Source organism: Chlamydotis macqueenii, chromosome 3, assembly GCF_036417535.1.
Source record: "Chlamydotis macqueenii isolate bChlMac1 chromosome 3, bChlMac1.mat, whole genome shotgun sequence".
NCBI classification, from domain to species: domain Eukaryota; kingdom Metazoa; phylum Chordata; class Aves; order Otidiformes; family Otididae; genus Chlamydotis; species Chlamydotis macqueenii.
This window is the reverse complement of record NC_141558.1, coordinates 105,569,444-105,583,951: the sequence shown is the minus strand read 5'-3', so window position 1 is coordinate 105,583,951 and position 14,508 is coordinate 105,569,444. Positions and strand designations below refer to the sequence as shown.

The window sequence follows — 14,508 nt, the reverse complement described above, 5'->3', positions numbered from 1 at the left end:
CATCTGCTAACTTTAATAGCCCTCTTGTTACTTTCGTACTCTTCTGTTTATAATGTTCTCGTCATTCTAACAGTTAATTAAATGGTTAACTGTATAACCACTTCACAGGTTGGAATTTACCTTCTGGAAGCTGGGCTAAGTAAACCAGAGTTTCTCAGTGATGCAGGTGGAAGACCCAAAAAAGCTAATCAGCTGATTCAAAAACTCATGGAAAAGTTCTATAGCTTTTTAATTCCAGGTAATGTGATTCAGTTGAATGTTGATGAATAATTTTTGTCATTAAATGTATCTTTTTTTTTCTTTTCTTTTTTTTCTTTTTTTTTTTTTTTTTTGTAGTTTTAAATGTAAGGGCAAGTAGGAAGTTACTCCTGCCATCTAAAGCAGCTTTTGCTTTCAAGGTGTTACATTAGGTAATTCTCTCCATGTTATTATCTGACCTTTAATCAAGTTTATGGTTAAATTACAGGTAATAATATTCCTTCTCTACAGATAAGGCCCCGAGGCACGTAGAAGTTTGAGTCCTTACCTTTTTGGGAGTAAATACAATTTTCACTGATTCATGTGGGTTGTTTGAACAGATCTACAGTAACTTATCTGAGTTACACAGGAACAGCTCAAAAGAACCAGAAATTAAATATGGAGAGCTTTTGGTTTGATATCTGCCACACAACTGTGACAACAGAATTTCTGTTTGGCTTATATTGTAAAGCAGTTATAATGTAAAGTAATGCAAAATGCACCTTTATGACTGTTTTAAATATACACCACTGCATATTCACGAATATGGGCCTTATCGTCATTTTGGAATTGAAAATGTGTTTGCCAGATCATACTTAGCAGCAACACAGATTTTTAGGGTGATTAATGACTGCTTTATAGTTTGATGGCTTAGGAAACTCTTGAAAAACTCAGCTTTGGTCTTGTTCCTGTGTGTAAGATTGACTGAAAATGTTAGTTGAAGACTGCCTCAGTAACAGTGACTGTAATAAACTAAGTTCCAGTGTTTTTGCAGAAGCAACAGAAGCCTAGAACCCCCACCTCCTGCTAATTGTACTTAATTTCAAAAGGCAGAATTGCACTTAAAAAACTAGAGGATTTGCTAAAGAGAAGCTAAAGGGAAGAGCTAACAGATTAAAATCTGTACACCTGTGCCTGCTGCAAAGAACAAACATGGAACTGTCAGAAAAGATTTGTGATACAACAAGAGAAGGGCCAGTATAACTAAGTATGTGGAGAAGGGAAGATATTGCACATATAAAGTTGTTTTTCAAAAAGCTGATGTAATCTGACCAAAGCAAATTCGTCAATGTAGGTTTAAAAGCACAGTAAAGCAGGTCCTAAAAATAAATCAGAAGCATAAATAGTTTAAGATATAGAAATGAATAGTAATGTTTTTACATTATCATAAGTGCGTTAAAAGCGGTATATCTGCCAGCGAATTCATGGGGTGGAGATAACCAAGGCATATAAAAGCATTACTTTACTTGAGCACTGTACAGGAAGCACAGTTTTCTTCCCTGTGTATCGTCTCATTATGGAAGAACTGGGGAAAGAGATTGTTTATGGACAAGATGAACAGCAACCTATTTTGAGATACAAAGTAACTTTCTGCTGGAACTTGTGGCATTTATCCTCAGTACAGTAAAGGATAGATTTTTATGGACTATGTGGTTGAGTGTAACTTACAGGTGAAGCAGCAGTATAACTTCTGAAAGAGAAGACATGCCCCTCAGAGTCACTGGAGCAAGAATGTGGACCTGAGTGATTGGGTTGTTATGCCTTAACTTTCCTATTCAGAAGCCATGCCACCAGCTCAGATTCATAAAGGAGCTGTGTTGCCAACTGGTAAATTTTCTGACCGTTTTTCAGCATGTATGTTTTGATGTGGCGTAATTCTACATTCTGATGAATGTCATGTAAATGCCTAAGTAAAGTAGAGGGTGTAGAGAATAGAAATAAGTGATTCTTAATATGTATAAAGATCACCAGTCAAGTTCTACAAGGGCATGTGCAGCTTAATATATTCCTAATGTTTTGGGAAATCCAGCAATTGGTGAGATGGTATCATCAACAAACTTTAAATGTGTTATTCAGCATAATAGAGATGAAGAACAACTGACAGCTTGCAAGCAGACTAGGCGATGAAGTGGAGATTCAGTATAAATTCAATATAGATAAATATAAAGCAATGCAGAAGAAAAAAAAATCCTTAATTCATGTTAGAAGGAAATGATGGCCTCTTTGCTAACAGTTGCAACTAGGATTGTAGTTCCATAGGTAGGTATATAGCTCAGTGAATGCATCAGCTTAGTGCTCAGTGTCAGTCAAACCAAATCAAAGGTAAAGAACTGTCCTGAAAGTATTAGAGAACAAAACAGAATCATTCAACCACTATGCGAGTCTGAAATGCGTGTTATGCTACGCTGCAAATTCAGAAATAATGCTTATCACAGAAGTGGAAAAGATCTGAGAGGGAAGACCACAGGTGGTTACACACTGTGAAAGCAGTTACATTTTCAGACAGTTTTTCACCACATACTTTTTGATGTAGCATAAAATAATAATGTGGTCTCATTCTGTGCCAGTGAATGCATTCCTCTTAGTAAGTGTAAATTGATTTCCATTTCTAACAAGGGTGTGTTTGAATCTCACCTGTTTTTGAACAGAATTAATTGAAATTTTTGTAAAACTGGATGTAATTATGTATTTTAACACTTGTCAGTATCCATCGAAAATGAACTGTTACACAATAATGTTCCAAGATGAGGCTTCCTGTTATCCCCATTGATGAGCAAATTCTTGTGTTGATGGAGTTGCACACAAGACACAAACAAGGGACGTGACCTGTCTATCCCTACATTTAATTTTTATATATTTATTTTCCTCAATGTACTCATCCCATTAATGTCCTTATAGATGATTTTGAGACTTTGTGGCGGGAATGCCATCTCAAGTTGTGGCAAGTGGAGGATAGATGTATTACTGAATCTGTAAGAGACAAAATATTTAATATGCAGGACTTTCACGAGCTTTGAATATTAATTGTAGAGTTAACCACTTTTTCTGATAAATTTGTTTACAGAGATTTCTTTTATTTGTTTTAACAAATAGCTGGTTTTGTAACAGCTTGTATCTTTTATCTGCTGTATAATATTACATGTTACTTCAGTGAACACACAGGCATAGATCATTTATAGATCCAGCTAGCTGCTTTCTTAGTATGAAAAGTCGTTTTAGTCTTTTATCTTAATTATGATGTCTTTAATTGCTATTCATATATTTGTTCTAGTGAATGGTAAATGTTTTGGAGTTTGTTTTCTCATCGTGTCATGGAACTATAGTATGACAGAGTAGCATGGCAATAGCATTTACCATGTACCATTCTCCTTCAGTTTTCTTAAAAAAATAAATTATTTGTACCAAGAGAGATTTTGGGTCTTTGTATGGCAATTTTTAATACCAAATGTGATGCAACGAGTTTTCCATTAATCTAGAATAAAGGGGGAAAAGATTTACATTTTCATTGATGTAGATATTCTTTTACAGCAATCTGGAGATTGCCCTACAGATAAAACTGGAAGATTCTACTGCAGATGTAATAGCAGAACTTTAGTTCAGCCATTGAAGGAATGAAGTAGAATACTTGACTATAGAATCATGTCAGAGAAACAGTATTTTTAGATAGTACAGTACCATCTGTTTCTCAAAGGTAAAAAATACTAAGATGAAAGTTATGTAATTGAATTGCATTTTGAAATAGTTGAAAGTATAATTAAATGTTCACTGCTTAATAAGTAACTAACTGACTGGTAAACTTGATTAGCATCCTTTTAAAAATCCCTGTGATACATAGAGCCATTTAATCAGGAAAAAAAAATGTTTGAGAGAATGAACAAATCAAGAAAGGTGTGAACAAAACATATCCCATTGCCTTGTCTGAATTTTTGCAGTGATGCATACTTTAGAAATTAAAATCCCACCTCAAGAGAAGTGTGTACCCTCCAGGACAGAAGGTCTATTCTTCTTTTCTGTCTTCTAGGAAAGAAGGCCTTGTACTTATATATTTTTCGTATAATTTGGCTATAAGGGCATATGCAGAACTGAAGCATTGTAGGACAAAAATTCATGAAAAATTCAAGGGTCAGTATCTTAGGAAACTGACACAAGATGAGGGAACAAAAGACTTAGAGGACAAGTTTTAACAGTGTTTTAGGTGTCAAATTAAAAACATTGGTACCAATAAAACACCTGTTTGTATCTACCTAGGAACAGCTGTACAACTCTACAGTTCAAAGAAAGATCCGAACCCTAGCTAGTATTGGAGATAAAGCCAACTTGCAGAATTTTTCTCAAAAAAAAAAAAAAAAAAAATTAGAAGCAAGTAAAGGCCAGCAAATTCAGCACAAGGTGACCTTAAGGTATACTCAAAAGTCTATCGTACTGATAAAAAGAGAAAATGGATAATGGCAGGCACGATTAAATCAAATTATAAGTACAATGCCTCACATAACTATGATGCATAACAAAGAAGAGATGTACCTGGCATAAGCACCAGAGAGTTTAATCTTAAAATAAGATTGGAGGGCTGCTATTAGGAGTCTCTTTCACAGAAAGTAAAGGCTTTGTTTCATTCACATTAATGGTGAAGGTGAAGAATGGTTTCCAAAACAAACAGCAGGAAATTATGTGCCTATGTATGGCAGTTATCAGCACCCTCTCCTAATCCTTTTAAGTCAATGGAACAATTCCAGTGTTTTACAAGGGAAAAGATAATTCTGAAAGACTTTAAGTGTCTATAAATTCATAAAAAATGTCTATATAGAGACTTTTAAAGTAAAGAAGGCAGCCAGAATGCACGTGTGGGTCTATTAATCTTACAGCCAAAGGAAGAGCACCAAGCAGAGCATGCAGCTTTATACACTACAGAAACCATTCCAAGGGATCCTCTCACATGTGTTCTTCACTTCAGGGGAAGAACGGAGAAATTAGAGTGATTGCAGGGTATAACTTTGATCAATTATGTTGATCTATAATGACATCTATCATTATGCTTGCTAAAATAACAGTTTTCCAGTCTCACATTTGAGAGCATAGTAAATTGACTTCTACATAAACTAAATCTATCCAGAACTTTACAGGGGAGCAAAGACTACAATATCCTTTAAAGGAAAGTGTTTAGTGTTGTCCTACTGCTACAATTTTCTTATCCATGAAAGCTCACTGAAGGGAATCGCCTGTTGTGGTTTTTTTCCTTTTTATATGTTATTTTATCAAGAAAAGCTTTATTTAATGAAAAAATGTACAAATTCTTGATAGCCTACTGTGTTTTTCCCCTTTCTATATTATCATCAACCCATGTTAACATTTGAGTCAGAAATGCGAGTTGTTTGTGGTTCTGTATCAGGTGCAAATGTTTAGTGGAAGGTCTCGTCATTCTATCCCTAAACTGTAAAGGAAGAGCTTTGCTGATCATGCAGACCTCTGATCACCATAATGGCATGTTCATCTCCACTTTCAGGAAAGTAGTGCTCATTGTTTCCTGCAGTGTTGCTAGCTGAGTCAGGTGCAGTCATGATGTATGTTTAAAAAGACATTTTGTTTTGCTTGCTTTCAAATGTTGACTAAATGTGTTGCTGCAAAATTTACAGAAGTGTTGACCACAGTTGATTGATAATGCATGTCTTGAATGACTTGGTGTATGCAGATGATCTGGAAGAAGATGAGGAAGAATCTGACATGGAACTAGAGCGACAAAATATTGAAGAGCTTTATGACTTTGTAAGGCACACCCATCAGCGGGATATCCAGTTGCTGAGAGAGGATGTGCAGCATCCTGCATTGATTCCTATTCTGAGGCCCTACCAAAGTGAGGCTGTGAACTGGATGCTTCACCAAGAGAACCTCACAAGCACTCCAAGCAGTGGCAAGTATATGGGTCTGGAAAACTTGCGTAATTGAGGAAAGTGACATTGTATTGTCAACAGTGATGTTTTCTTTTGGTTAGAAGCTTTGTTAATTATTTCATTACTCTTTTATAAAAGCTGCTGTTTGGGTAGTACGCAAAGTGATAAACTAAACTTTGCTGAATGGTAGTTATGTATTTTGTTGGTCATGAAGCACTGTGCAGGTAGACATCTGCTCTTGGTCTCTAACTGTCACAGTAAGGCTGAGCAATTCTGAGCGGTGTGCTGTTTGTAGAGAAGCCTCCTAATGAACTTTTTCTCCATAGAAAATGCACTGCACTTCTTATGGCGGGAGGTCATCACTCTGGATGGAGTAAAAATCTACTATAATCCGTTTACTGGCTGGTATGTTTTTATAGTTATCTTTTCCTGAGAACACCTCAAGTTTGTACTTTGTGAAAACCTTATTAGCAGCTTTTACCTGGAGCATATAAGATAATCCATAACTGTAGTTTTTCAGTTAGCAACTAAAGAATTAGAACAGTGCTATCTCTAATTTTGAAAAAAAAAAAAAAAAGGCAAACTGGAGTATATAAGCACAGGTAAATATGTAAATCTTGGGTTGAAGACATAATTCTTAAAGCTTTTTTAAATTTCAATGTGAATTTTTGGTTTTAAGATTAAGATTTTTTTTTTTTAAATTAGAGCATTGGAGGCTTTGACTTTCTGGTCCAATGTTTTTAAAATCTAAAGGAAGGAGGCAGTACAATGCTTTTTATTAATGCTGGGTATTACATTACTAGTTCTGTTTCACTTTTCTCATTAATTTGGTTGGAATAGAACCTTTTGATTGCTAGTTTGCTTTTTATTTTTTTCCCCATATATACTTTTCAGGTCTTCAACACGTGTGAATATAAATATATTTCAATTTTTTTGAGTCTGATGTTATGATATGTTGCTAAGGTTAGCAAGGCAAGGCCTGTCAGGGGGGAAAATACCTAAAAGCCTTCCAGCATACATGTTTGTTTTGTCCGGGTTTGTACACCCAAAAAGCTTTGCTAGCTTTTGTTTATCTCAGCTTATCTAATGAAAGGTACTGCCTCACCTTACAAACTCTGCCTTGCTGAAGCTATGCTGTGTGTGTCCCTGAACATGTGTTTCTCTATCACACCATTCTATAATTACTGAGTTTCATTTGGGAATGTACTTGAATTTTAGTATTATCCGTGAATATCCATTTGCTGGACCCCAGTGGCCTGGAGGCATTTTGGCAGATGAGATGGGTCTTGGAAAAACAGTAGAAGTGTTGGCTCTTATTCTGACTCATACCCGACCAGACATTAAACAAGATGATCTGACGTTACCTGAGGTAAGAAAACCAGAATAAGATTTAGTACAAAGAAAATGCTTTTCAGAGTTAGTGGAAATGCATTTCTTTTGAGTTTCGTAGAATAGTTCAGATTGGAAGGGACCTTCAAAGGCCATCTAGTCCAACCCCCCTGCAAGGAGCAGGGACATCGCCAACCAGATCAGATTGCTCAGAGCCTCATCCAGCCTGGCCTTGAACGTTTCCAGGGATGGGGCATCCACCACTTCTCTGGGCAACCTGTGCCGGTGTTCTACCACCCTCATTGTAAAAAATTTCTTCCTTATATCTAGTCTCTTTTAGTTTAAAACCATTACCCCTTGTCCTATCACAGCAGGCTCTGCTAAAAAGCTTGTCTCCATCTTTCTTACAGGCCCCCTTTAAGTAGTGAAAGGCTGCTATAAGGTCTCCCTGGGGCCTCCTTTTCTCCAGGCTGAACCACCACAACTCTCAGCCTTTCTTCATGGGAGAGGTGCTCCAGCCCTCTGATCATCTTTGTGGCCCTCCTCTGGACCTGCTCCAACAGGTCCATGTCCTTCTTATGTTGAGGGCTCCAGAGCTGGATGCAGTACTGCAGGTGGGGTCTCACTGGAGCAGAGTAGAGGGGCATAATCACCTCCCTTGATCTGCTGGCCATGCTCCTTTCGGTGCAGCCCAGGATGCAGTTGGCTTTCTGGGCTGCAAGCGCAAATTGATGGCTTATGTCCAGCTTTTCATCCACTAGTACCCCCAAGTCTTTCTTCATAGGGGCTGTACTCAATCCCTTCATCCCCCAGCCTGTATTAATACCAGGGGTTGATCCAACCCATGAGCAGGACCTTGCACTTGGTCTTGTTGAACCTCATGAGGTTCACATGGGCCTACTTCTTGAGCCTGTCCAGTCCCCTCTGAATGACATCCCGTCCCTCCAGCATGTTGACCTCACCACTCAGCTTGGTGTCACCTGCAAACTTGCTGAGGGTGCACTCTGTCCCACCGTCTATGTCACTGATGAAGATGTTAAACAGTTTATTACTTTCTGTTTCATAGAAGTCCAGATTTAAAGCTGGACTAAAGCATAGTGAAAGTTTTTACTTTGTAGGTTGTGATACTTGGTGGCATAAATAGTGGAATGGTTTGCATGAGAAGCAATTGATAGTTTGCCATTGTGCAAGAGTGTTAGCACAAAGTTAGACAACTGCGCTTTTAGTAGGCTGTTGGTATTTTACACACGCTCCAGGAGTGTACAAATATATAGTTTAGTCTACTATGTTGGAAAGAATTCTCTACTTCATTCTATTGATGAGTATCAAACATCCGTTAGATGTACGTTCTGTGCTAAAATAGGGATGATTTAAACTCAGTGAATAAAGATTTCTGCTCCCCCCGTGTTCCATACAATAAATGGGCTTACTTAGCAACAGTTTTTTGTCTTTTCACTTTCCTCATCATGCACCCTGTGAAAACCTAGCACATTCACTAAAACCAAAAATTCCTTCTGAAGGGAGAGAGCCTTTATCCTTAAGGAAACTCTTACCACTTCCATGGGTTCCATCCTTTTGAATTCTTGGCAGCCAGTTTCATTGTACATCTATTCATAATGATCTCCTGCCTGCTTGTAATTTTATCAGTTAAAAAGACCCAATTCTCAAAGAGACAATAAGATTCTTCTTAAATTGAGGGTCAGCTCTGAGGAGTGTGAAGAGGGCAGTATTAGCACTAAAGCATCTGGACGTCAGCTGTCAGCAATAGCTAGAGACCATAGCTTTTGGAGAGCCAGAGTTATGAAACTGTTTCATGATATGAGTAGCTGGGACAGACATCTTGGCTGATATTTTGGGATCTTTATGAACAGAATTATATGACATTGCCTGTGGTTAAAAGGCACTATTCCACTCATCAGAAGGCCCCTTGTCATCTGCATTTTTCTTGTCTTCAATGTAAAATGTCTTTGTGTGACGTCCTGCAAAAAAACCCTAAAGTGATTGATTCCAGCAGAGGCTTTCTGGATGACTCCTAGCTTGTGTAAGCCAAAGTCATAGTTACTGCAAATATTTCAACTTACTGTAGGGCTCAAACAGTGTCTGGAGTTCCATTGCGGTTACTGTTTAAGAGCTCTGCAAAGCAACCAATTGGACAAAGCAGAATGGAGTGTCAATGAATACATCAAGTGATAAAAAATTAATCATAGAAATATTGGCATTGCACTTGTTCCAGCTCTGAGATTCTTTTTTATATTCTGATTCTTGAGTGTACATCTCCTTGAATTAAATCACTATTACTGGATCACTAATAGAGTACATTCTGGGGGAGCAGTTCCTAAAAAGAGACAGAGACATTTACTTGCTGTACAATTAACTAGGGCTTTTCAATCTGTATTGCTTGCCTCCTTTTGCGTTTCTAGCTGTATATTAAATACATATTTTCCTTCCCCCATCAGTAACCTAGATCTTTTACAGCTATAGGCTGCTGCAATTTAATTCTGAAGTAGTGGAGGACCCAGGCGGCTTGCAGGGCGGCTGCTCTTTCTGTTCTCAGTGTAGGGTGCTGAACACCCTTTGCTGAGAAACTGAACTGAATGGCGGGGTATCACTCTGTACACCAAAAGTGAGCTATCTGAGAAAACTGGTGAGATCAGAGCACACATCTGTAGCAGCTCTTGCTTGTTTTCAGATGTGAAAAGTTTAACGAATTTCAGAATTACTGTGAAGAGAAATCAGCTAATAACTATGTAATCTTGTCTGCATTAGGGTAAGCTTGTGAATTTCTTTGTTCCACCTCAACCTTTAGAAGGAAATATAAAGAAAAAAACAAAGGAAATGGAGCTTAAATTGAAGGAAAAAATACAATATCCCAGTAAGTATTTCTGATAACTTTTTAAAATACATTTTGCTTTTGGCATAAGTCTTACATGGGCCACTGACTGTGAGTTCAAGGCTACTCTTCACTTCTGCAGAATTAAATGATTCTTTTGCCGAGCACTGTGATGTAAAATTGCATGCTACAGACAAGTGATCCACACTTAGAGGTAAAGGTACCAGCTGAGATCTCTGTGCTACAGAGTTCCGTGTAACTAAAGATTGTTGTAAGAGACTTTACGCATTTAACTGAAATATGCTGTCTTTTTATAAGCTTCAGTAAGAAAACTGAGTGACTTATTTGTATTGCTACTCAATATTGTCCTAGAATCCATGAAAAATAGCGATTTGTAGGGCTACCTCAGGTAAAGCATTGTCAAAACTACTGCCCATCTTTTTTTTTTTTTTTTTGCATTTTTTAGATGAACGCAGTGTTTAGAGTTCCCTTAATCTGCATTCTCTGAGGTAACTTTGATTTTTATCTGAGCTATTGTAAGGTTTTTGTTTTTGCTTTGATTCTACATATAGGCTTACGAGTGATGATATTAGCAGCTGTAAAGGAAATGAATGTGAAGAAAGGAGCATCCATTATTGCAATATTTAAGTACATCAGCACTATATATAAGTATGACATACAGAGAAATAGACGTCTTCTCAAAAGAACTCTAGAAAAACTAATCACAGAACAAGTAGTAGAGCAAGTAAAAGGACATGGTCTGGCTGGGTCTTTCAAGCTGGGAAAGAATTACAAGGAACAGAAGAGGCGAGAAAGAACCAAAGAACAGGTAAAACATGCTGTCATAGTTACTTCAAATAATGTTGCAGAGGCAGATCTTATTTCTACTGGTTGCATACTACTCTCAGCTGTGTTGTCTGTGTGCAGTAGTTCAGTGACACTGACTTACTGATAAAAAAGGAAGAAAACTGCAGCATTTGCTTTGACATTCATTAACAGAAAAGCAGAATCATAAGCAGATCAAATTTGGGGCTAAAATATTAACTATATCTGTCATAAATATTTTAAAATAGTGCTAAGGTGGCTGGCAGATGTATTTTTCTTACTGTGAAGGTGCCTTTTAAGGGGTGGTGAACATGAACGAAATCCTCAAACTGGAAATTGGTGTAAAATCTTAATAACTGTGTCTTGATGTGTTTATAAGTTCCAAAACAAAGGTGAGGAGGAAGTCTGACATTCTTGGTTAATTTTACTTTGTAGATAGCAAAGACTTCAGAAAGTGTTCAGAAGAAGCAGTTGATTGATGCTAAAACTCAAACCAAAGAATCAAGAACTAGTGATGTCACTTCTGAAAATGTCATTAAAACCCCTTTACGGGTGGATATCACCATGGACGAACATGATTATTGTACAACTAGCAAAAATAACACGAAATCTGAAGCCGATCATGAGAACTCTGTAAAAGAGAACAATGTTCAGCAGGAAGCTGTGGTCCCAAAGTCTCCTGATTTGCATGGCAGCCTCCTTGTCTCCAGTGACATGAACAATCATCCCGATTTTGATATTTCTAAAGCTACAGCTGATGTCCAGCAGGAAATCCCAAAGGACCAGTCCTCACATTCCCAAGAACGTGCCGGCAGTAGTGTACAACATGCCAGTTCTGTATTTCCCTTTAATACCTCTGAATATCGATTTGAATGCATCTGTGGTGAGCTTGGACTGGCTGACTATAAGGCTCGTGTGCAGTGCCTGAAATGTTACTTATGGCAGCATGCGGAATGTGTAAACTACAAAGAGGAAAACCTGAAGATCAAGCCCTTCTACTGTCCCCATTGCCTCGTGGCAATGAAACCAGTTTCCACAGGAGCAACTCTGATAATTTCTCCGAGTTCTATTTGTCATCAGTGGGTAGATGAGATCAACAGGCATGTAAGATCATCTTCTCTTCGAGTTCTGGTAAGATTATGTAGCCTAATGTTCTGGAGAGTTATTTTATCAAGGCTCTGGGCTTCCTGTCTGAAAATTCTGTATCATGTAAAGTTCGGAGGTTTCTTTGTCCTCTGTGTCAGAATTCTACATTTCTTGGTATTAGAGCTATGCTTTGGTACCACATGGTGTATTTGTGTCCCAGAAAGAATGTCTGCATGTAGTTCTTTGTTTTTTCCTTACTAGTTGGTCACTGGGAGATGATACAGTGGAGTAGATATCTTTATCTACTTTGGATAGCAAATTTTGAGCAGTTGCAGCAACAGGTCATTTCTGAGACAAAAGGCTGTTTGTGGTTGTTTTGATTCTTTTTTCTGAAAGATTGCCAAGGGACACTATAGGTGTTTTGGCAGTGTCAAGTCTCACTGTACATTTGCAGCCAAGCAGTTTTATGGCGGTTGTTTCTCATTTCATTCTAGATAAAACCGGATGTTTCAGTAGGTAAAGAGTGTACTTTTGAATTTCTGCTTCTCAGGCTTTACAAAAGAAGTCTTGGGCCTTGGTGTTTGCTGAGAATAACACCATTACAATTTGGGTGTTGTCTGTATAACATCTGCCATATTTATTAGGATGTTGCTTATCTGGAGACCTTGTATTATCCTTTTAATTGGTTTGTATTAGCTCTATCACTAAAATAAACCTAATTATACATATAGTAACTATGACTATACAGGATTTCTTTTTAAGTATAGTTATCACAGTATTCAATGGTAGCCATTGTCTTTTATTAATGTAGTCAAATTTTGTCCTTTGTATTTTTAGTAGGCAAGAACCTTTCTAACGATCAAGTGCTTTGAGAATTGTAGATCACTTTCTTATATTTTGAACAAAAAACAGTAGTAGATAGATAAAGAGAAGATGCTTTGTATTCAGAGATGTATCTGATACCTTCAGCTATATGGCATACCTGCCCAATGTATACGTGAATTCTAAGCTTCCAGTAAGTCATTGGTGTGAGCAGTCTAATTAGCTTTAGTGCAGCAGCTAATAAATGTGTAAAACTTGCACAGTTTTCGTAGGACCCAGTCCAAGTTTTATGCCAGCTTTGATGAAACTGTCAGAAATAGATTTACATGGTAACAGTAAAATAGCTTAAATACTGAATGTCAGTACTTGAAGCTGTGTGACACCTTCCATTCTAAGACACTATTTTCATTTGCTGTCAACTGTAAGTCATCCTGACTTGTTTTCAGTGTTGCTTCAAAATGAAAATTTGTTTGGGTTTTTTTTTTTTTTTTTTATAAAGTTAAACCAAAAATAGTGCACGTATTTCCAGGTACCAGTTTTCCATGTTAACAGGCTTTGCCCTGCATGTGAAGGGTGCTTTTTTTATGCTTACAACCCATGGGAAATTCTAATGGTTTTATGTAATAGAACAAGAAATTAAAATTTATCAGTAGGTCTTGCTTTGTGGCAGGACGTCTTTTCCTCCTGCTATGGAAACAACCCAAACTTGGCCAAGTTATAAACCTCCATGAAATCTGTTCATAAATACTCAGAAGAGATCATTAGACTTTGACAGCTGTTTTTTTTTCTGAACAGTTGCTTCAGTGAGCATAAAAGCATGCATTTATTAAGCTGTACTGGTATTCTTGCATTTTTACTGAAGTGTCTTTTCCCTTCATTCTTTGCTATTGTGCTATTCAATACAAATCTGTGTAGGTGTATCAAGGTGTGAAGAAGCATGGCTTTTTGCAGCCACACATGTTGGCGGAGCAGGACGTGGTTATCACCACTTACGATGTCCTCCGCACTGAACTGAACTATGTAGATATACCGCACAGTAACAGCGAAGACGGGCGCCGTTTCAGGAACCAGAAGCGGTACATGGCTATCCCAAGCCCCTTAGTAGCAGTGGAATGGTGGAGAATCTGCCTTGACGAAGCACAAATGGTTGAATGCACTACTGCAAAGGTATGACATTCCTGGTCATGCATTTATTTAACATGAAAAGGTTTTGACAAGCTTATTGTAAATAATACAATAGACTTCCCTCTCCCCCTCTTAATATTTAGTGCACTCAGATAATTTGTCCTTGTAGCTTGTTCTTTAGAAGTGAATTTTCAGTTGGAGATATTTGCTATTAAATGGTTCTCCTGTTGGAATTTTGGCAGACTGTGAAGTATATCCAGCTCAAAAAACACTTAACATAATTTATACCGACAGTTTAAAGAACTAGGTCATCATGCTGTAGATGGTGTTTTGATAGTTTCAAACAAGACACTAGCCTGTTCAGTGACATGGTTCAGAGGCACAGACATGTCCTTTGGGTCTAGAAGCTAAAATAGACAGCAGCCTGTCTGCAAACTCCAGGGCTACAGCTTGCAAAGGGAGATTATTTTAATTAGTATTCAACCAGTCTTTTTGCCCAAGTCAGGAAGACAAAAATGCTACTTATGTAATGATTTTAATGTTTTAATTTTTTTTTTTACATACAGTTTATGTTGCTAACTATTTGCC

At 37.5% G+C, this 14,508-nt stretch overlaps 1 protein-coding gene across 1 annotated transcript in view; it reads left to right on the top strand.

The window, feature by feature from the left end:
- Positions 1-14,508, top strand: part of SHPRH (SNF2 histone linker PHD RING helicase) — a 55,159-nt gene that overhangs the window by 2,677 nt on the left and 37,974 nt on the right. The window contains exons 3-10 of the mRNA XM_086743742.1: positions 109-238; positions 5,705-5,923; positions 6,230-6,308; positions 7,122-7,272; positions 9,999-10,104; positions 10,635-10,891; positions 11,323-12,018; positions 13,711-13,962. Of these exons, the coding sequence (XP_086599868.1) occupies positions 109-238; positions 5,705-5,923; positions 6,230-6,308; positions 7,122-7,272; positions 9,999-10,104; positions 10,635-10,891; positions 11,323-12,018; positions 13,711-13,962 (1,890 nt within the window). The remainder of the gene's footprint in view (positions 1-108; positions 239-5,704; positions 5,924-6,229; positions 6,309-7,121; positions 7,273-9,998; positions 10,105-10,634; positions 10,892-11,322; positions 12,019-13,710; positions 13,963-14,508) is intronic.